Source organism: Garra rufa, chromosome 6, assembly GCF_049309525.1.
Source record: "Garra rufa chromosome 6, GarRuf1.0, whole genome shotgun sequence".
NCBI classification, from domain to species: domain Eukaryota; kingdom Metazoa; phylum Chordata; class Actinopteri; order Cypriniformes; family Cyprinidae; genus Garra; species Garra rufa.
In genome coordinates this window covers 36,185,264-36,209,305 of record NC_133366.1, presented here as the reverse complement: position 1 = coordinate 36,209,305, position 24,042 = coordinate 36,185,264, and the positions used below count along the sequence as shown (strand labels likewise).

At 40.3% G+C, this 24,042-nt stretch overlaps 1 protein-coding gene across 1 annotated transcript in view; it reads right to left on the bottom strand.

Moving 5' to 3' along the window:
* The window catches only part of chrna8 (cholinergic receptor, nicotinic, alpha 8), a 96,360-nt gene that overhangs the window by 11,534 nt on the left and 60,784 nt on the right, over positions 1-24,042 (bottom strand). Inside the window, exons 5-6 of the mRNA XM_073842284.1 lie at positions 10,636-10,715; positions 7,261-7,428 (exon numbers count right to left, since the gene is read on the bottom strand). Coding sequence (XP_073698385.1) covers positions 7,261-7,428; positions 10,636-10,715 — 248 coding nt within the window. The remainder of the gene's footprint in view (positions 1-7,260; positions 7,429-10,635; positions 10,716-24,042) is intronic.

Below are 24,042 nucleotides of genomic sequence, written 5' to 3'. Positions count from 1 at the left end.
AAAAGGGCAATGCTCTGAAGGGACCCTTTAGTGTAAAGGGGAGCATATTAAACCCAGTCCACATGGATGCCTATTACGCCTACTAGGAGAAGGTGATGCTCAGAAATTACCCTTCCTTAGAAGGGGAGCATACTCATCCCACCAGGAACCGTGCTCTAAAATGGGACCCTTCGCAAAGGGGAGCAATCGTACTCGATTCAGGAAGCCTGAGAGGAGGTAGTGACTAGTTCTACCCTTTGAAAAATGGAGAAATTCGCTATGCGGCAGTGGCGCTGCTTCCTTCTACGTAGGAAGCTCATGACTCTAGCAATGTCAAGGGTAGGCTTCGAAACCCTGAAGGACAAGGAAGAATACCAACACCCGCCAGAGGGTGGTGCTCTGAGAGGACCATTTCCGTAGAAAGGGGAGCAGCCAAAGTCATCTCAAGGCCCTGAAAGGGCAGAGGTCCTAGCTAGTCATGAGGCCTGAAAGGGAGCTTGTACTTGACCCGGAAGTCAGGCACAGACAGGCTCCAAACCCTGATTAACAGAGAGGAAAACCCGCCTGCCAGGAGGCAGTGCTCAGATTTCACCCTTCCTCAGAAGGGGAGCCTACTTCTCCTGCCAGGAGCAGTGCTCTTAAGTGGGACCCTTCTCAAAAGGGAGCAATCATGCTTGACTCAAGAAGCCTGGTGACAGACTCTACCCAACAAACAAGGGAATCTTGCCATACGACAGTGGTGCTACTGAGGAACATTGAATTAAGGTGAGCTGCTGCTGTCGAAGAGACTTCTATGTAATAAGTCCTGTCTCTAGCCATATCGAGGGTAGGTTCCAAACCCAGAGGACAGGGAGGAATACCAAAACCCGCCAGAGGTTGGTGCTCTGAGAGGACCCTTTCCGCAGAAAGGGGAGCTACCAAAGTCACCTCAAGGCCCTGAGAAGGGAGAGCTCCTGGTTAGTCATGAGGACAGACTCCTAACCCTGAAGGCCAGGGAGGAATGCCTGTCCAGCCGAGGGGGCGCTCACTGGGGACCCTTTCCTCGGAAAGGGGAGAGCCCAGCTCGTGCGTGAGGCCTGAAGAGTGAGAATCAGCCTGGACAAGAGGGACAGGATCCCAACCCAGATGGCTGAGAGGAAAAACCTGGCTTTGTCAGCGAAAAGTGGTACTCTGAATAAAACCCTTTCCGCGGAAAGGGGAGTACTACTTAGGTCGAACCGACCCTGCCCTCGGGCTAACAGGGGGATCGACAGACCCCAGTCTAGGTGGACTTATGTTCCTGTCTCAACAGGACATAAATTCCCCAGATCAGGAACTGGAGGACTGAGAAATTGCTCCTTGGAGACAAAACACTCAGGAGGTGCTGGAAAGAACCTTCAGCTGATGAGATCACTCCAGGATCTGGAGTCCACAGAGAGGGCCTGGAAGAGGGATTCTCAGAAAAAGGCCTGCAAAGGACAGCGTTAAACATGCCAAGGGCAATCCTAAGAAGAAACTTAGGGAGCTTACCTTGAAGAGGACATAAGTCCTATGTCTAACATATACTGTAAGGGTGGTTTACCGCACGACCTGTGGCGTGGAGAAGACGAACACTGCCGTAACCATAATCCGTAGGATCAGAGGGGGAGCATCCGCCGTAGACTCGTCATATTTTTCTCTGAGAAGCAAAAACACAACACACAGGCCTGAGACAGTATTAAGTTCCTTTTCTTCTATTAAAAGAAAAAATGGATCGTACTCACCCATAAGTGACCTGCATTTAACTCAAACGTAAACAAAACCTGTTTAAGGAGTTAAAATCCAGACCATCAGTAATGGAGGTTCTTATGGGACATAAGAACCACTAAGAAGTTATAGGTAGCGTGCAGGGAGCTCCAACCTTGCCATGATGATAGAAACAGGGGAATTAATGAGGGGGCAAGACAGGACAGAGGGAAGAAAATAGAGTTTAGATTAATTTTGATCCGCACGAGCACATTGTCTCGTGTGGATCACTTCCCTCAGATCCTGTTCACCCCTCAACCCGCGCCGCCTATACGGGAGGGGCACAGGCTGCAACACTAGCCTTCTGGACTCTTCTCTGTTCCTCAGAACGAGAGAGAGCAGGACCCCTGTGTTGTTGGGGCTCAGACCTGGGCCTTCATGGAATGAAGGACTTAAAGGCAGTGGTTTACCTAGTCCATAGACACATAAATCCAAAAAGGCCAATGAGCCCAGGAAACTAACAGATCAGTGAAAGACCTCTGGTTAGTCCTCCTAAAAGCAGCCCAAATCAACAGAGTGGGCTGTCTACTTAAAACCCTAGCAGGGGAGACAGCACCATCTAGGCAAGAGCTTAAAGAGAACTGCTCAAAAAAAACCAAAGGGGAGCATTCAGTAAGCCAACACACAGACATCCTCAGATATCTATGTGTAGGAAGGACCACCAGAGGTAAAACTGACCGAAAGCCTCCAGACCCTAAAGGGGGAAGAATTAAGACACAGCTAACCTCAGACAGCTGCAGTTAATAAGTCTGTTCTGCCATAATCATGGCTGAACTAGTCTCAGGAAATTCCCCCCCTTTTTTGGCGGTTAATTAACTCCACAATCGCGACGCGCAACACATATTCACCCAAGCGCCAAATTCCCTCAGGAATAAAGCAAGCAAGGAGCCGCTGGCGACGCCGCAAATGCGTTTGTTAATGCCGCGAATGCGTTTGTTAATGCCGCGAGAGACAAACACACTCATGCAAAATGAGGAACAGAGAAACTCACCTCCCTCCTTTGCAAATGCGTTTTTGCGATGAGCACATTAGTTCCCTCGGGAGCTGGACGTGCTGTTATTTACCACACCCACGTAGCCTGCGAGTCGTGCAAGTGGGTATGAGAGCGTGCCTCTGTTTACAAACAAGCAATGAATGCACCGATTTTATTCGCTTGCGTTCTCACCGCTCAGCTCAGGCCGTGTGAAAGTGAGGGTATCAGATTACCACACACGTCACACGCAGGCCTCCCGTGAGAGAATACATGCAACCTTAGACAAAGAGAAGCTGAAGACGATGAAGAGGATGTGTGTTTACACCGGCACCTCTTTATACAGTGACGCACCAGCAGCGGCGGTCCCGCCGTGGTGACGTCATACGCTGTCGCCGGCCATTTCATGTAGTTTTTTCATATGCATTCTTCAGACACGAGTCATGCTGCGGCGTTCCCCAATAGCGACCCCTAGGAGACGCGGTGAGAGTTCCCTCGGAAGGGAAATATATATTTACAAGGAAGATGTAAGCAAAATCTTAATAGGTCAGTATAACCCTTATTAAATTATATATTACTGTGTTTCAGTAGCGACAAATTTGGGGAGAGGTCAAATATTCCAAAACTTACTGCAAAATACAATATGAGAATTAACGGCACAATTACTGGAAATGCATACCTTTGATATTATACAATTTGCATACATACGAAATTTGTGGAAAAATACTTTTTTTCCCCAAGAAGTTTACAAATCTGACTTTGAACCAGTTCTGTAGAATATAGGCTATAGCTCTCTTTGTTAAAAAAGCCAGCAGAGTGGTTTAAGGTAAAAGCTAGAGCAGGACTTCAAAGTGACCCTTCCACAACAGAACTGAGATGAAGGCCTTTCTGAAAATAAAGGCTGTCAGCCAAGATGAGCGTATTTGTGACAGGACCAAATCACAGGCAGGATCTTCATGACCTTTAAAGTGAATAACCTCCAAAACATAGTTAAATCTAAAGCAAACACAAGAATCACCCATTATTTATTCCCTGTTTCTTGTCCTTGATCTGTGCGTGCAGAAGACTAATATTTGCTTTCCATTTTCCTAATTTTTGCAATGCAATCCACTTAATCCTACAGTGCTTCCCAAAGTACCCATGCAGTTCAATAATACTGTGCTTCATAGTCAAACAAGCCCAACCCAGGTTTTAATGATATGAAACACAATGATGTTCTCTTCCAGGAACTTCGAGCTGTGTCGAAAAGCTAGGGGAACGCCTTCAGCGTGAGCACGCTCTGAATCATGTGTGTAATCAGTCCAGTGGAATCGTGAGACGTCACGGGCGTCATGACGTCACCGACCAAGAAGCTTTAAAAGCACGTGCGGAGAGAACAGCGTCAGCTTTCTGTCATTCAGCAAGTGCTCTGTGTTGTGTCATGTCCCACTCTCTGTTTTTGTGCTAGTTTGCACACCTTTTATTTGAGAGTGTTATTTGTAGCAATTACAAAGTATGTCTAAGTCTGGTAGCAAGAAGGGTGAACCTCAATATAAGCAGCAACATTTTAAGTAGGGCTGGACAATATATCGAACGATATTGTGAGGCACGTTTAGTCAATGAAGCCGGTACTTTGATTAGTAGTAAATCTCCATCACGTGCGTTCCGCTCAGGTTCCGCTGGAGCGGTAATTAATACACAGAGACGTAACTCTCTGACAAGCTACGCCATATCGAGCTTAATATCGAATGCGATATTAAGCTCGATATGGCGTAGCCCTAATTTTAAGCTGTGTGCTCCTCCATGTACCCGTTTCATTACGGGCGAGGACACACACAGCTTATGTGTTGTCTGTATGGGAGCGGAGCATGCGGCATCAGCCCTTGAGGGGGCTGATTGCCCGCATTGCGAGCACATGCCACTGCGTTTGCTCCGCAAAGCTTACCAATATCATGCTTCATATACATGATTCAGAGCGTGCTCACACTGAAGGCGTTCCCTAAGCGTTTCGACGCAGCGTCTCGTTCCCTTAAGGGGAACAAGGGTTACAGTTGTAACCTGAGACGTTTTTTTTTTCTAATATATATTATCTTAAAGGGTTGTATGGCTTAATATAATGTAAATGATGTCTCTTACTGAAAGATGTAGTACAAAACCCATGAAAGATTTACGTTATTTCAAAATCCACATCGTTTTATACATATTTTGGACTATGGTGGGATTTCGATAATGTGAAATAGAGGCACTTGGTGAGATACTAGTGCTACCAGTTGCTATTTATACCACAACACAACTCAGAAAATAAAATACTGATACAATGCCACATTGTGCTGCATTTGTTTGTAATTTTCAAACGAAGGGCAACAAGAGAAATGTGGTAAATCTTCACTGCTTTTCTAGCGAAAAAGAGGAGAAAATAATGGGAAGATACTTCCTAAAGACCTGTGTCTTTGTTCTTTCCACTTTAGCCCTGATGCCTTTGAGGCTTTTAGTAGACAAACAGCAGAGACAATCTTGGCAGAATGTAAACATGCTAACGCTTGTCATGACATGGAGTTTCTCAGCGTGGATTTCACTCGATATCCAGGGGTGTTTAGACTCCCTGTGAGAAAAAATCAATGGTACAGCATTTGGTTTAATTCATCACCACCTGTAAGCTCTTTCAATAGCTGTGGTCATTGCATCAGTATTTTATTTTCCGAGTTGTATTGCTGTAAAAATAGCAACAGGTAGTGCCAGTAGCTCACTGAGTGCAACCATTTCATGTCTTTAAAATAATGGCGTCCCCATAGTCCAAATGATATAATTTTTTTAAATAACATAAATCTTTCATGGGATTTCTACATATTTTAGTAAGAGACATCATTTTGTTAATTTAAGCCATACACGTCTTAATACCCAGGGTTCCCTTTAAAATGCAATGAACATTATTTCTACCAGTTGCAAGAATAAAGGGATACAACGACATGACATGTTGCGAATGAGACAGTCTTGATCTGTCAGGGTCAGACAGCCCTCCTCTCCAATTGATTAAAAAATTAAATCAAAATTGTAATTAATCAAACTAGGCAGGCGGAGGAAGAGCTTTCATCAGGATTTCACGCTGGTCAAAACTGTCATGGCACTCAGAGACAATCACATCAAAGCAAATTGCTGGTTTGAGTCATTTAACTGATTACAAAAGGCCTACCTGAGTGCTGTGGTTTGTGTGTGCATTTGAGGGGGGGGAGGGGGGAGGGGGGATTTGCAATCATAGCTATGCAAATTTGTGAGATGAATGAAAAAACTAGGAAAACAACCTAATAGCACATACTAAGAGTCTTGTAACATATCATATATGTTTACACTTCTCTGCAACAGGGTGACCAGTAGGTTGCGGCTGTGTGTGTGTGCAATGTGTGAATCCCTGCAGTGTTAAAGATGAACGTTCACAGACTGCCCATGTCACTGCGCAACCTTGGCACGAAACTGGCCATTGGTGCCAGGCAGAATCAGTGCCAAAGCACTGCCAACTACCATCAGGACCCCATCTGTCGAACAGACCCCGGGTCACACTGGCATTGAAAGCGAAAAAATGAGAGATGGGGACAGAAACAGACAGATTAAAAAGCCAAACACGATCAGATTATGAGATTAGAAAAGCTGTGCCACACAAACATTCATTTCTAATATTAATATTTCTAATATTAGTGCAAAACATCCTATGGTGTTGCAAGATTACAAGAATTTCAGACATTAACAATGTTATTTATTCCTGTTACAATGTAACACTGAAAACTAAGTTGCTTAAAATTCTGTATGCGCTGTCTTAATTCATAAAAATGACAGAAGGAATGCTCTCTTGAGAATATAAGAGGCACTTTCTTTTTACTCTCCACCTGAGAATGAACATAAAAAAGAAAAGTATCTTTTAAAGACCTTCTGTACCATGTGTTAAGTTTGTGTTCTCTACAGTCCAGCAGGGAGGATGGAATTATCACCTCAGCATTCAGATGAGCTAACAAAACTTTAACACTTTTCCATGAAGTAGATGCAGGGGGAAATTATCAAAAGTGTCCCTTTAGGCAAAGAAAACCATTCAAACACACATGACCTATACTGAGCACACAATGCGGTACTGACACTTGAAAACCCAAATGTGTGAGAAGCAAACAGATCTATAGCATTAAAGAAAGAATGTGTGAGTCACAAGTGTTTGTACTCAATGCTATCACAAAAACGGATTTGGTTCCTCACAAAATGCTTGCTCTGTTTAGACTCAAATTCAGGCCACCAGAAACTAAAACCATAAAAAACATTTTCATTACTTGAAATTAAATATATAAAATAATTGAGATATATAAAACCTGTGTGGTTTATTTCAGCTAGTTACCAAGACAACATTTTTCATTTTCATATAGTTTGAAGTACTAAAATAACAAAACTAAATAAACAAAATTAAAAACAAAACTTAATAAAAATCATACACATGTTACTAAAAATAAAAAAAATATTCCAATAAAAGCTAAATCAAAAAGCCAGACATCACTGTAAAAAAATACCTCAATAGTAATGCCAGGGACTCTTACCCACTAAATCCCATTCTCCATTAGGGATGTATGTAGAGATGTCCACTGCCTGCATTTGTAGGTCCAGCAGCCAGCCGTTATGAGTCCAGGAGCCAAACTTGAGGTCACACTTCTGTATATCGAATGGGAACCAGCGCACATCTATGTAACATGTACTCTTCAGAATACCTGCGTGATTACACACAAACACACATATCAACAAAATGAATAATAGTAATAGAGGAAATCACGCAGAGTTGTAATTGTATAAATGAAAATTATCTCAACTATTACACTATACTGTGTATATCACACTTATATTTGCAAAACAAATGTAGCCAAACATAGACCAAGTGTAGAAACAAAATAATGAATGAATTTCTGTTTTATCGAGTTAGCAGAATGCGGGTTAAAATTCCGACATTGAAATTTTTTTTCATATTGGCAGATAAAAAAACAACTATTTTAAACTATTCTATTTTGTTTAAATAAAGAAAATGTGTATTTTAAATGCTACATTTGCATTTAAATCCTAAATGTGAATTTTCATCACAATATTAAAATTTATAAAACAGTTCTTTCTGGTCCTCAAATCTGATTGGCTGAGAGGAGTGTGATATTCTATTGTTATCAGAACTCCAACTATTTCACTGTTTGTATCACTTTGCTTGCAGTATTTCTCACAGCGAGTGTCGTGACGATGCCCAAATCCACAATAATTGTTTTGTCACGGGATTTTGTGTCGAGAATGGACTTGTTTAGACTTCAGATATGCAGTTTGTTAATAAAGATAACTACTATTTGAAAATTAGCTTCAATGTTTCCGAAGATGCTCCAGGGTGTCAGTGGCCGTTCAGCTCTCATGAACCTGCCTAGAGCAGCCTTACCTCAGCCAGATCTTCTGGAATTTGCTGCTGGCTCTGATGTCTCTATAGTGGTTAAACATTGGATATAATTTGTTTGGGGAAAATCTAATGGCCATTCTTTAGTCTCATTAATCTATTATGTGTTCCAGAGCAAAACGTTTTGGCATGTTTTATTTTATGTAACTTATACAGGTGCTGGTCATATAATTAGAATATATTCAAAAAGTTGATTTATTTCACTAATTCCATTCAAGAAGTGAAACTTGTATAATGTATAAATTCATTCCACACAGACTGATATATTTCAAGTGTTTATTTCTTTTAATTTTGATGATTATAACTGACAACTAATGAAAACCCCAATTCAGTATCTCAGAAAATTAGAATATTACTTAAGACCAATACAAAGAAAGGATTTTTAGAAATCTTGGCCAACTGAAAAGTATGAACATGAAAAGTATGAGCATGTACAGCACTCAATACTTAGTTGGGGCTCCTTTTGCCTGAATTACTGCAGCAATGCGGCATGGCATGGAGTCGATCAGTCTGTAGCACTGCTCAGGTGTTATGAGAGCCCAGGTTGCTCTGATAGTGGCCTTCAGCTCTTCTGCATTGTTGGGTCTGGCATATCGCATCTTCCTCTTCACAATACCCCATAGATTTTCTATGGGGTTAAGGTCAGGCGAGTTTGCTGGCCAATTAAGAACAGGGATACCATGGTCCTTAAACCAGGTACTGGTAGCTTTGGCACTGTGTGCAGGTGCCAAGTCCTGTTGGAAAATGAAATCTGCATCTCCATAAAGTTGGTCAGCAGCAGGAAGCATGAAGTGCTCTAAAACGTTCTGGTATACAGCTGCGTTGACCTTGGACCTCAGAAAACACAGTGCACCAACACCAGCAGATGACATGGCACCCCAAACCATCACTGACTGTGGAAACTTTACACTGGACCTCAAGCAAAGTGGATTCTGTGCCTCTCATCTCTTCCTCCAGACTCTGGGACCCTGATTTCCAAAGGAAATGCAAAATTTACTTTCATTAGAGAACATAACTTTGGACCACTCAGCAGCAGTCCAGTCCTTTTTGTCTTTAGCCCAGGCGAGACGCTTCTGACGCTGTCTGTTGTTCAAGAGTGGCTTGACACAAGGAATGCAACAGCTGAAACCCATGTCTTGCATACGTCTGTGCGTAGTGGTTCTTGAAGCATTGACTCCAGCTGCAGTCCACTCTTTGTGAATCTCCCCCACATTTTTGATTGGTTTTTGTTTCACAATTCTCTCCAGGGTGCAGTTATCCCTATTGCTTGTACACTTTTTTTCTACCACATCTTTTCCTTCCCTTCACCTCTCTATTAATGTGCTTGGACACAGAGCTCTGTGAAGAGCCAGCCTCTTTTGCAATGACATTTTGTGTCTTTGCAAGGTGCAAGGTGACAGTGGTCGTCTTTTGGATAACGGTCATATCAGCAGTCTTCCCCATGATTGTGTAGCCTACAGAACTAGACTGAGAGACCATTTAAAGGCCTCTGCAGGTGTTTTGAGTTAATTAGCTGATTAGAGTGTGGCACCAGGTGTCTTCAATACTGAACCTTTTCACAATATTCTAAATTTCTGAGATACTGAATTGGGGTTTTCATTAATTGTCAGTTATAATCATCAAAATTAAAAGAAATAAACACTTGAAATATATCGGTCTGTGTGGAATGAATGTATACATTATACAAGTTTCACTTCTTGAATGGAATCAGTGAAATAAATCAACTTTTTGAAGATATTCTAATTATATGTCCAGCACCTGTATATGCTGTATGTCAAAGAGCTGCCTTTGTACCTTTGACTGAATTGTCTAGCATCATTTAAGATAGCTGTTGTAGTTTATTAAATATTATTCTTCAATAAATAGTATTTTATATAAATAATAGTAGTATTTAATAGTAGTATTATTCCAAAACGTGGAATGGTGTGTGTGCTCGTAATGGTGATTAGTTACATTGTTCCACCAATAGATGGCTACAAAAGACTGTTATAAAAGACTTTTATACTGAAAGAGACTGAAACAGGGTTGTAAAAATATAAGTTATCTTTACTTTCATAAACACCTTGTAAGACAGTCATGCGCTGAGCAGTGCTGTCATCGGAAATCTCCCAACACAGATGAAAGGATAGTACGACAAAGATATACCTGTTGCTATTCCTCAGCAGACATTCAAAATCATATTTTTTGTGAATATGAGATTGAGCTGAAGAATGAATGCTGTATCAGATGCAAGTAACCAGAGTCACTCATTCCATCTCTCTGTTATAATCTACTCTAAGTCTACTCTACATAATGCAACAAGCTTTAAACTTAACGTTCCTTCGTTATTAGTTCTAAAGTGACTTTTCTGAATTAGTAACGGAGGCTTAGGCTCATCTGTTAAACTATAAATTTGAGATTTGAATCTGTGGCGGAAGTAGTTCTGCATACAAAATGTTCTAAATGTTAAAAAACACATTTGTGTGGCTGATACAGCGGTAGGAATAATTTGTACCTGGTGGTATGTACTGACAGGCACCTGATGCATTAACCAGGACGTTTGTATGGAAGGTAGCATCAAACCTCTCATCAGCACTGCAGAGAAACAACAAAACAAAGTTAAGTCAGAATATTTTTGCAACTGCATTCCTCAAATGTTTGCTGCCCTGTAATCTGCATAAACGTAACACACATTAGACCATCAAATACTAGTTACTATGATCAGTCATGATACAACTTAAAATAGTTTCTATCCCAGTAGCTCTCTGCAGAATAATATATGCGTCCTTGTCCTTTTGTGTTTCTCCTACCTTCCGCAAGAATAATATTCTGTTGATTAAAATGTCCAATTCAATTGACATTGTGGCTACAAGGAGGCAGTCCAGCAGTTGTATTATTCAAAAACCTATTTATAATTAATCGTATACCAAAGCACCATTAGCAATATGATTAAGAAAAGAAATTCAGGTAAAAACGCAGCAGGGACAGAGGCATTTGATAATACCTTTGTAAAATAATGTCATAAATCCTCAGTGACATTTAGGACTTATTAGTATGTAGGAGGTACACAATGTGGTTTTAAATATGTCACAGTAATTATACACATGTCCCGACCTTTTATTTGCCACATTAGTCATTTAATTAGTATATGGACAGAGTTTGTGCAGGTTGTAAACATGTTAGTGGGATGTGGGGGTGTAATGTAGGAACACACAAATAGGCATCATTTATATATGTCCAGTATACTCCAGTGTGTGTGTATGTGTGTGTGTGTGTGTGTGTGTGTGTGTGTGTGTGTGTGTGTGTGTGTGTGTGTGTGTGTGTGTGTGTGTGTGTGTGTGTGTGTGTGTGTGTGTGTGTGTGTGTGTGTGTGTGTGTGTGTGTGTGTGTAATTGTGCTCTAACTTCAGGTACAATGGATGCTAAAGCAAAAATGCTGAAATATGCATGTTATGCAGTATGTTAACATTATGAAATTGTAAGCACTATATGACATGACATATTTACAAAGTCAGCATGTGCAGCATAAGTCTGTTTGAAATTGGACAATTCAGCATTCAAATTTGATAGCATTTATTAATATTTTGAATTCAATCATATTTGTATATTTTCAGTTTTCATAATAACTTTCAGTATTTTTTTTCCAATAAACAAAAATAAATGATTTTTTTTACAATTATCAATACAATACTGATTAATATTTGGGCTTAATATGGGATTAATATTTGGTTTTTAATATTGAGCTAAAAACACACATACCATTATGTAACATAAAACAAGATGCAATAATTCCCAGAAATAAAACTGCACACTTGATATGCTGATATGCTTTAATGACATTCCTTTTAATCTTAAGTTTTAAGTCTTTTTTCAAAGTCATAGAGGACAAAATCCCATTCAAATTCTATACCGTGAGATTTTAACTTTGTCACTGCTCTTTGCTGTCGGACATTAAAGATGACCTTTCAGCAACATTGCCAAGGTAATAATGTGTCTAATCCTTTCCGTTTCTCAAAAAGCTGTCCCTTTTTTAATGGTGGTTTGGCAGATCACAACATGCCAAACTGAATGGAGGCTGCCTGGCTAACAGCTATGGTAAAAAAAAAAGGGGCAATATCTCACATTATGACAGAATAATTATTTTGATAGCAATTAGCACAAGAACCAGCCTGCAAATTACCAGTTTGCCATACAAATCACCTGTCATGCTCACAATGATGCCTTTGCTCAACATAAAACATCCATTACATGCCTGAAAAGAGTAACTCAATGGCGAATCAGTCAAGTCAAAACTATGGAAAATTAACCCATCATTAACAGTAACTGACATTTTTTAAATTAATACTTACACTTTTAATTATACACCTGGGTAAATCAAGTTTATTAGTGTGTCTAAATAGTTCAACATACAGTGTTTAAGTAAAAAAAAAAAAAGTGTACCTTTGGGAACGTTTTGTTAGACGCAAAATACATACAGATAACTACATATCACTGCAATTTCCGACACTAGAGGCAGTAAAACAGTGAGCACTTGTAATCGTTTTCATACACAGTTCGTTGTTCGTTCTGTCGGGTAGGTTTAGGTGTAGTGCAGAGAAAGAACGACTGCGCGTAAGTGTCTACTTTAATACTATTTCAATAGGCGATCGTTACGTTGAGTTGCCGCTAAAAGCACTCTGTCGTTTATGTTTAATTACTTATTTGTTAGTATTAATATTAAGTTGCTCCTAAAAGCACTCTGTCGTTTCTATTTATTACTTATTGGTTAGTATTAATATTAAGCTGCTGCTAAAAGCACTCTGTCGTTTCTATTTACTTACTAATTCGTTAGTATTAATTTTGAGCTGCTACTAAAAGCACTCTGTTGTTTCTATTTAGTTACTTATTTGTTTTATTTACATCGAGTTGCTGTTAGAAAGGGAGTCTTTCTTCTGTTATTTGCCTTACTAGTGTTTTTGCTTTAAATTGTAGTTTTTATTGCAATCATTAAAAGTAATAACTGAGCGGACAGCCAAGGGAAGCTTTTGTTATTTCATATCGTTCCCTTCTTGAGCTATTAAAAGTGCGAAGCTGTTGCTTTTTGAGTTTCGATTGAGCCATTTTGCGTGCGGGCGATACATTTGCGGCTGACTGAGCCTAGGAGGCGTCAGCGGAAGCGTTCAGTGGAAGTGTTCAGCCTCCTCGCGTGAAGACCGACGAGAGTAAAGACCTGCGACTTTTCCTGTGCGACTTTAACCAAGCAACGAAACCGACAACGCACTTAAGTACTCCTTTCCTTTATTTCACTCGTCTTTCTGTCCTCCTCTATCATGTGCTTCCAATTCATTCCGGTGGTCTCTTCACATTACTCTAACGTCACTCGCACACGTCGACGCAATCTTTTTAACCTGCGTCCTATCGACACCTCTTCCACTGAACCTTTCTCTTTCACGGTTGGATTCTGGAACTGTCAGTCAGCTGTCAACAAAGCTGACTTAATTTCGGCATTTTCTTTGCAATCTGGCCTGAGCATTCTAGGTTTGACTGAAACCTGGATTCGTCCAGAAGACTCTGCAACCCCAGCTGCTCTTTCTAATAACTTTTCCTTCTCTCACACCCCTTGTCAGACTGGAAGGGGCGGCGGAACTGGATTGCTCATTTCTAACAACTGGAAATACTCAACCCATTCTCCTCTATGCAATTATTACTCATTCGAATATCATTCAATCACTGTAACATCTCCTATCAAACTCCATGTTGTGGTAATTTACCGCCCTCCTACTCAACTTGGCATCTTCTTAGAAGAGCTGGATGGGCTGCTGTCCTCATTTCCAGAGGATGGCAGTCCACTTCTAGTCTTTGGGGACTTCAACATTCACCTCGACAAACCCTATGCTGCTGACTTCCATTCACTCCTAGCTTCATTTGATCTAAAACGCATTATCACTACATACACTCATAAATCCGGCAACCAACTTGACCTCATTTACACACGCAATTGTATTACAGACAACATCTCGGTCAAACCTCTACACATCTCTGACCACTTCTTCATTACATTTGACCTACATCTTGCTACTTATGCACCGCCAACCTCTCTAACTGTTACTTTAGACAAAACCTACGATCTCTCTCACCCTCCCACCTTTCTTCCTTAGTTTCCTCCTCCCTTCCCTCTCCAACCCACTTCTCATCCCTGGACACTAATGCAGCAACTGACACCTTATGCTCCACTCTTACCTCTTGTCTAGTAGATATATGCCCTCTCTCCTCCAGGCCAGCACGGGCTGCTCCAACAACCCCTTGGTTATCCGATGTTCTTCGTGAGCATCGGTCCAAACTTAGGGCAGCCGAGAGAAAATGGCACAAATCTAAGGATCCATCTGACCTCAGTATGTATCAGTCCATACTCTCATCTTTCTCTACCCAGGTACATACTGCCAAATCTTCATACTTCCACAACAGGATCAACAATTCTCCGGACGCACGCAACCTTTTCAAAACATTTAATACACTGCTTTGTCCCCCTCCACCACCTTCCACAACTTCTATAACAGCTGATGACTTTGCCACATTTTTTACAGACAAAACTAGATCTATCAGGAATAACTTCTCAGCTCCACACATACAGGAACTAAAATTGACCACACTAATGGATGGAACTCCCCTCTTCTCCTTCTGTCCTTACTCGGAGGCAGAAGTAACCAAACTTTTCCTCTCCAGCCATCCGACGACATGTCCTTTAGATCCTATCCCCTCACACCTTCTCCAAGCAATCTCTCCTACAATCCTACCGGCGCTCACACACATCATCAACACATCTCTTCTCACAGGCACTTTCCCCAGAACATTTAAGCAGGCCCGGGTAACCCCACTGCTCAAAAAACCTACATTTAACTCTTCACTCATTGACAACTACAGACCTCTCTCTCCTTCCATTCATAGCAAAAACACTAGAACGGGCTGTTTTCAACCAGCTATCCTTATTCCTCTCACAGAACAATCTACCGGATTCTAACCAATCAGGGTTCAGAAGTGGCCATTCAACTGAGACTGCACTACTGTCTGTCACTGAAGCCTTGCGAACGGCAAAAGCTGATTCCAAATCATCAGTACTCATTTTGCTCGACCTATCTGCAGCTTTTGACACTGTGAATCACCAGATCCTCCTGTCCACCCTCTCATCGCTGGGCATCACAGGGACTTCACTTCGCTGGTTCAAATCCTACCTCTCTGGTAGGTCTATCAGAGTGGCCTGGGGAGGGGAGGTATCCAAAACTCATCAACTGGTCACTGGGGTTCCTCAGGGATCAGTTCTTGGACCTCTCCTCTTCTCCATATACACTACATCTCTGGGCCCCATCATACAGGCACATGGCTTCTCCTACCATTGCTATGCTGATGACACACAACTCTATCTTTCATTCAAACCAGATGATCCATCAGTAGCTGCACGGATCTCAGGTTGCCTGGCGAATATCTCTCGTGTGGATGAAGGAACACCATCTACAGCTCAATCTAGCAAAGACGGAACTCCTTATCTTTCCTGCCACTCCAACTTTACAACATGACTTCTCCATCCAGTTAGGTTCATCAACAATTACCCCATCGACTTCAGCCAGAAATCTGGGTGTAATCTTTGACGACCAATTGACTTTTAAAGACCACATAGCTAAGACTGCTCGATCTTGCAGGTTTGCTTTGCACAACATCAGAAAGATCAGGCCCTTCCTAACAGAGCATGCTACACAACTCCTCGTCCAGGCCCTGGTCATTTCCAGGCTGGACTACTGCAATGCTCTTTTAGCCGGTCTTCCAGCATGTACAATCAAACCTCTACAAATGATTCAGAATGCAGCAGCACGACTGGTCTTCAATGAGCCCAAAAAGGCCCATGTCACACCCCTCTTCGTATCTCTGCACTGGCTACCGGTTACAGCCCGCATCAAATTCAAGACACTGATGCTGGCATATAGGACAGCCACCGGCTCATCACCTGCCTACCTCCATTCACTTCTACACATCTACACTCCCTCCAGAAGTCTGAGATCCTCTAGTGAAAGACGCCTCATTGTACCACCACAGAGGGGTATTAAATCACTGTCCAGAACATTCTCGTTCAACGCCCCTGCCTGGTGGAATGATCTTCCCACCCCTATCCGGAATGCAAACTCCTTAACAGCTTTCAAGCGACTGCTGAAAACCCATCTTTTTCGACACTATGTGACTCTATTAAAAAAATAAATAAATAAATAAATTCCTCCTCTCTTTCTTGATCTTCCCCTTCTAGCCTGCACTCTTCTAACAACGCCTGATATATGGTATTTTTGAGCACTTCCTATGTTGATCTGCCTCCTTCGGATGAATCACTTGTATTCCCAATTGTAAGTCGCTTTGGATAAAAGCGTCGGCTAAATGAGTAAATGTAAATGTAAATGTAGATGGTAAGTCATTTTAAAATTTCACGGAGCATTACAGTTATAGCGCCACTCAACAGACATTTCAAGTCAGAACTGCGGTGACACCTACAAAACCAACGTCACATAAAACATACCATATGTACATTCATCTGTTCTGGGGAAAAAACTGAACACAGGTTTAATGCTACTGAGTGGATTCTGTTGGAAACTGCAGTAATATGTACTAATTGTCTCACAGGTATGTTTTCGTCATGAGACCAGATTTAATTAATTAGTTTTGTCTTTCAGTTTAAAACTGGAACCTTTATTTTTGTAATACCATGGCACTAGTGATACTAGCCACTTTCACACAGTAATGCCAGTAAATTGCCGTAAAATTACCAGTAAATACAAAAATATGCTGTTCACACAGGCAACGACATTCCATCTTTTTACCAGTAAAGCACCATTCACACATCAGTTTCAAAATACTGGTAAATGTGACATCATTAACCAAAAATTACCTCTAAACATCTGTGTTGTGTTTGTAAACATGGAGTGGTATACACGGTCAGTGTTTTGTTGATGTTTTCATTTTTGTGTCAAACGTTCACATTCATGCAGCTGTTTTTGGCCCAGAGGCATCGTATTAGACGACATTAGACATTTCTTTGACGTCCGTAAACAGCGTGTTTACTTTTACAGGTAATGTTACAACTTCTTATACCGCTAATTTGCCAGAACAACGAGAACTTACCTCTAGGAACTTTTTTGCAAGATGCAAAATACATACCGCCATGTATGTTTTGTGACATATATGATGTGAAATGTCCACTGAGTGGCACTAAAAGAATGTTTTTCCCCCAAAACAGATGACCATACATATGGTACGTTTTATGTGATGTTGTTTTTGTAGGTGTATTTGAATTACACTTCAAATATTTTTTTTTCCAAAGATGGTTTCCATCGTGTGAGGTTCTTATAATGATGATTCATGTTCAAGTGTTTGTTTTTCTAATAAGTTAGCTTTTAGGTACAGTGCCTTGCAAAAGTATTCATACCCCTTCATTTTTGTCACGTTTTGTTGCAGCATTATGTTAAACTGCTTTAAATTAGTTTTTCCCCACATCAATTTACATTCCATACACCATAATAATGACAAAGCAAAAACCAGATTTGCAAATTTTACAACTTTATTAAAAATAAAACCCTGAAATAAGTACATTGCATAAGTATTCATACCCTTAACTCAATACATAGTTGAAGCACCTTTACAGCCTCAGGTCTTTTTGGGTATGATGTGACAAGCTTTGCTCATCTGCATTTGGCACTTATCTGCCATTCTTTGCCTCACCTTTTCATCTCTCAAGCTCTGTCAGCTTGGATGGGGGCTGGCAGACATTTTCTAGAGTCCTAGTTGTTCCAATCTTCTTCCATTATGGATAATGCTTCTATGAACCTTCAATGCAGCAGATTTTTTCTGAACTCTTCCCTATATCATTGCCTTAACGAAAGTCTGTCACTGAGCTCTACAGGCAGTTATCTTGACCTTAGGACTTGGTTTTTGCTCTGATATGCATTTTCAGCAGTTAGACCTTTTCTGACAGGTGTGTGCCTTTCTAAATCATACTCATTCAAACGAATTTGCCACAGTTTAACTCCACTCGAAGTGTAGTAACATCTAGAAGCAATATGAATGCTCCTGAGCTAAATTTCGAGTGTCCCAGAAAAGGGTATGAATACTTATGCAACAGGATCTTTTAAGTTTTTATTTTTAATAAATTTGCACAAATGTTAAAAGCCTATTTTTTGCTTTGCCATTATGGAGTAGGGAGTGTAGATTGATGTGGGAAATAGGGATGCTCATATTGACCGTTTAACCGTTAACCGACAGTAAGAATTTTAACCGATTATTACTATCAGTTAAACGGTTTAAAAGGGTTTTTTTCTATTCTTTTTTTTTTTTACGCTTGCTGCATGGTGAAAGAAATAATGCTATTTGTAAGTTATCTGTTTACTCACGGGCGCATGTCAACACGTGCAGTGTGGCTGTACAGACATATTTCGCTTCACCTTTACTTAGTAAACAGATGTAGTATATGCATCTCAATGGCAAGTGGCGTTATTGGGTTATCAGAGAGTGAATCCGTGAGTGAATGTACGTTATTCAAATTCTGAATGAATTATAGTCTAGAAAGTGTGCAATAGGTGCTCCCGTTACAGTCACTGGAAAGCTATCACTCATCCTAGAGTAGTTCATCGCAATCTCATAAAGTTATTAAAAAGTAATAAAATAACCTTTACACTGCACAATTAATCTCTTATTTATATAATGCCAACACCATAGATATATATACGTATATATATCTATGGCCAACACTTTCTTTGTTTTAATAAGAGAGTTCGCGAAAGTGTAGAAATCAGCAAAACTGAAACCGGCACTTTGGTTGGTGGGTGGATTGAAACATAGCCTCCTCTGATTGGCCACAGTGATAATCGAATCAACATACATGTCTGTGATTGGCTATTGCTGAACGCTGTAAAACACGCGCTTCTCCACACGCATATGACAGTGGATGGAAGTCCCGAATCGCAAATTGAAAGGGTTTTTGTGATGGTGTTTTTTTCGCGGATCTAAGAGTTAACTGGCAGCGGTCCTGCCTATCCGTACAGCATGTGGACATGTTAAAAACTAGGCACACTGAGGTATTGGCTGGCCTGCTATATATTTTTATGTCCGACAAGAAGAATAAGACCGGTACAGTTCTTCAAAGCACATAAAAGGATTCAGTGTGTTTTAGTTTTGTCATCTTAATTAGGTAGTTATTTAATTTATACATATTTAGTGTAACGTTAGGCCTATTTATATTATTCTTTTTTTTTCATTCAGATTTTCTCTGTTCTCAGAACCGCTGCTGATGCGTGATAATTTAAATATATGTCAATACAGTTTTTGTTGTTGCTCTGTATGCTGCTGTTTGCACGTTAAAATAAAACATTTGCTTGTATTTTTAATGTATCATCACAGATACTTGTGCATTCTATTTTTATTTTAAACTAATTTATTATTCTAATTTTAGCAGTTAACGGTTAATGTTCGAATAACGAGCAGCGGTTGTCGGTCAGGAAAATTAACCGAAATGAGCATCCCTAGTGGGAAAAAAAGTAATTTAAAGTAGTTTAGCATAAGACAGCAACATAACAAAATGTGAAAAAAAAATGAAGGGGTATGAATAATTTCGCAAGGCACTGTAGTAACTGTTTATAGGTGTGGTGTCATGATTGTGATCTTGCGATTGGGTCTGCGGGAGTTTGGGCGGGACTTTGACACTGCGGCTCCACCTCACGTCACTACTGAGCAGACTCTGGCTCCAAATGACATAATTTCCCCCAAGATGGCAGTGGCCATATTGAGACGCTTTGGCTTCACTTTTCTATAGTGAAATGAAGTGGAGACACTCCATCCATCTTTTTTTACAGTCTATGATTGAAACCAACACGGAACTGACTGTAGGATCTCAGCGTGAATCAGACAATTCAGGAGATTCGATTAGAAGTTAAAACACTTCTACAGACTCAAATTCCACAAGAGGCCCCATCATAAATCTGACGTTTGATACCCTGGTGCCAGCCAGCTCGAAGCAACCATTTAAACTAGAAGCTTAAAACTAGGAACTTGCAACATTATCACAAAAGGACCCTTGTTGATAATCCCAAATTTGGGGCAAGTAACCAAGATTAATGGTCAAAGAGATGCACATCTTGGACATCACACGAGGGAAATCACTAGTAGAGACTGTGCTTAGTGGGCTCCCCCACGCACAGGACACTGAAATTCTTGCTACACCCTTTTGACCTTTTCCTCCCTCACAGAACACATCCTTACATCCACAGTATGGCACAGGAAACTGCCTGTTCACATATACACCTAAAAGGATGATAAAAAGGACTCATGAGCAACTCATCATTTCTATGCATAACTTCCTATACTCTTTGTAACCCATACATTTGCCTATTATGTTTTAATCACTTATTGTGTATGTCCCTTTTGATAACCCTTGAATAGTTTAATGGTTTATATTGGTGTTTGATATGCTTGAATTCGAAATTGCATTCTTGAAATGTTTCTATAATTCAATTCTTTGTAAAATGTATTTTAGTCTTGTTATCGAAATCATGTCCAAATTTAACTTTGCCAAGAGCGGGAAAGTTGGGACCACGGGACTGATAAGATAACATTGTGATTTATGGTTGGGGAGGAGAAACTAACAGTACCCCGAGTTAGGACAATGTTTTAATTGGTCAAGACACCATTTGGGATGTGTCCAAAAGCTGAGTTTAAATACCCAGGACACCATCAAATCTCTCTCTTCTCTTACGCTCTTACTCCATACTCTCGCTCTCACTCTCTTACGGCTTCGTGCCGCCGCTTTTCGACGCTGCCTGGCCTGCATGCCAGCTGCTCCTCTAAAGGAAACATGAGGAGATCATTACACTCCTGTCTTTTACTTTAATTCTTTTATTTCTTTCCGTTGAGAGTTTCGTGTTCTTATTAAGTTTTGTGCAAGCTGCGACCGACCCAAACGTCTTCACTGACCTGAACTTTAACAGCGCACAACTCGCATCCTCAGCCAAGTCAATGCCCAAGACTTCACAAAGGACCACAGAACCAACCAATCAGCAACCTCGGGAAGGCCCCCTTTCTGGAGCGACGCAACAAAAGGAATTCCCTCGGCACAGAAAAAGGCAACGCAAGTAACCTCCAGGTTCTAACTGAACTGGTGCATTTGATATAAAGTTTAATAACCTCTTTAAGAGACTCAATACGAGGGTTAATTAAGTGATTGATGGTTGTTCAGGTCTAAGCAATTACACATATTGCTATAAACTTGGGACTTCATATTTTCATTTCATTCCTCTAAATTCTTTCCTCACTTTCTCTTTCTGCAACCTGTGTGAATGCGTGTGTTTATGTTAGATTAGTTTGTATGTGTTAGGTTTATCCAATAAAAATCATATTTTTATTAGAAAAGATAAGTATCTTGTGTTTTGTGCTTACAAGTTAATGTCTTAAACTGCCGATTTTGCTACTGTGCTTATAAATAGTGTTTTCACTATATTCTGGATAATAATATCCATTGCAGAGTTTCTGTTACACGGCTCGTTTAATGAATCGCGGGTCGACTCTGAACAGCCGTAAAACAGCGATTCTATTCAAATTCCCTATTGAATCATATTCGATTCCCTTTGAGCTAAATTAAATGTAATTAATCCCTTACATGACTTAAACTGCAATTCATCGACTGGCCAATAGAGACTGGCTCCAAAAGGGAGTCAATCCCATAGATGCCCCATGTTAAAATGCTCAACTTTACAGCAGAAAAAAATGTTAACTGCCGGGTACAAAAAGTGGTTTTGGTCTATATAGCTAATCTTGTCATTCATGTCAACTATGACAGGTGGATTGCCACTGCTGTCACCACTGTCACATTAGGTGGGTGTGGTTTCCACAACCAGCTCCACCCACGTCGAGCCTCTTTTCCCATTTTCGATCATCCGGGAGTGACTCCAAGATGCGATTCCAAGATGGCGACAACAGACTCCCGCCCACAATGAGCTTCAAAAATGCTCTTCAGAAACCTACGGGTGATGTCACAAACACTACGTCCATATTTTTTTACAGTCTATGAAAATAACATACCATCTGCATTACACCCTACAAAAGCAAATGTGACATAAAAACGTTTTAGTTCATTTTTCGATCTCTCATCTTTCAGCGCTTTCATTATGAGTCATGTTTTTCACGGGATTCGTACCCAAGGATTCCACATCCTGAGTACAATTAAGCTATCAAGCAAGCTTGTTATGTGCGGAAAGCAATCATAACTTTACCACTGTTTATCTAGTGTTCATTTCTGTTGGAAACGTCAATGATATGTACTTATTGGTACATTTTTCGCGCCTTGTGAAAATTTTCGATGAGGTGTTTTATCATGAGACCAGGTGGTCTTCACACATGATCTCTTAACGTTAATTTCCTAGTAATTTACCAATAAAGACTTTATGTGTGAAAGGGGCTAATGAAATCTCTTACAGCTGCTTAAAGGTTGCATCTGCTTCTCTCAATCATTGATTTGAATTCACAGTGAGAGCTGTGTTAAAGAATGAATGTTCGCTGACGTCATACATTCAGTTTTAGTGTTGATGTGGACAACAGATGGTTCATTGTCTAGCTGAGAAAAGAAGCATCTCTTTGACAATATCCTCTTGCCTCTTAAAGATAACGTGAACTTTCTATTGTACACAGAAGCATTCTCAATGAATCTTAACACTAAAACAATCAAAAAACAGATTCAATCAGATTCATCCAGGTTACTAATCCGATTAATTCTAAAAGTAATACAGTTTATTCTAAACAGCAGAATCAATGGATGATCACACATTCTTTGTTAGCTTCTGTCTTGCACATTTACATTATATTACTTAACTGGCACAGATGTATCCTTTTTAATCCACCCCACCACATCTATCCTCATTGAATATTTTAACTAAATGCATTCTGCCTTGTCTTTAGAGGTTTCAACTCTTTCGACTCACCCTCAGAGCCAGAAAGCAAAGTCAGCATCTCTCCTGGGTGTTCTTTTCATATATTCATCTTAATACGGCATGATGCTTTAGCTAATGTCTTCTGCCAAGAGGATCATTGTAATTGGTTAAGTGCCATGAGCGATATTTTAAGGTGTGCATGATCTGGCAGAATTCGGAGGATGTAGATTAAAGGCTCTTTACGTTTTTTCCTCAAACGGCAGTAAGTAAGTTGTTGTAATGCAGCTTTAGGAAGAGGTGACACCTGTCAAGCTATGACAAAAGACATTTGCATAATGGAGATTTATGAAGCCTGCCCATAGAGAAGGCAATTACTGCTGTCAGTCACTAGCTCCCATTTCTATCTATCATACAGGCACATTTAGTTGCAATTCTAATTATCCATGACAAATGTGTTAAATTAAAACCAAATGATTGTTGAGAATATGATGTTATTGTTAGGGTGGTATTATCAACTAATATGGTGGAAATAAACTGCTTCCAGAGCACATGGGACCAATCTAGACCAATACAGTAATGAATAAAAGAACATGCTGATCATCATTTTGACACATTACTAAGTGACTAATAACTGATAACTGTACTAAGTTAGAAGATCTAACTTTTCAATACATTTTCTTCCTCGTACACACTTGTGAATGGCAAATGTTGTAAAGCACCTTGCCACTGTTTCTCCAGTTTTCTAGTAGCTTCATAAAATTAAGGTTGAACCACTGTCACATGGACTGTTTTAACAATGTCCTTACTACTTTTCTGGGCCTTGAACATAGTAGTTGTGTTGCTGTCTATGCAGGGTCAGAAAGCTCTCGGATTTCATTAAAAATACCTTGATTTGTGTTCAAAAGATAAACAAAGGTCTTATGGGTTTGGAACAACATGAGGGTGAGTAATAACTGACAGAATATTCATTTTGGGGAGAACTATCCCTTTAATTCAAAC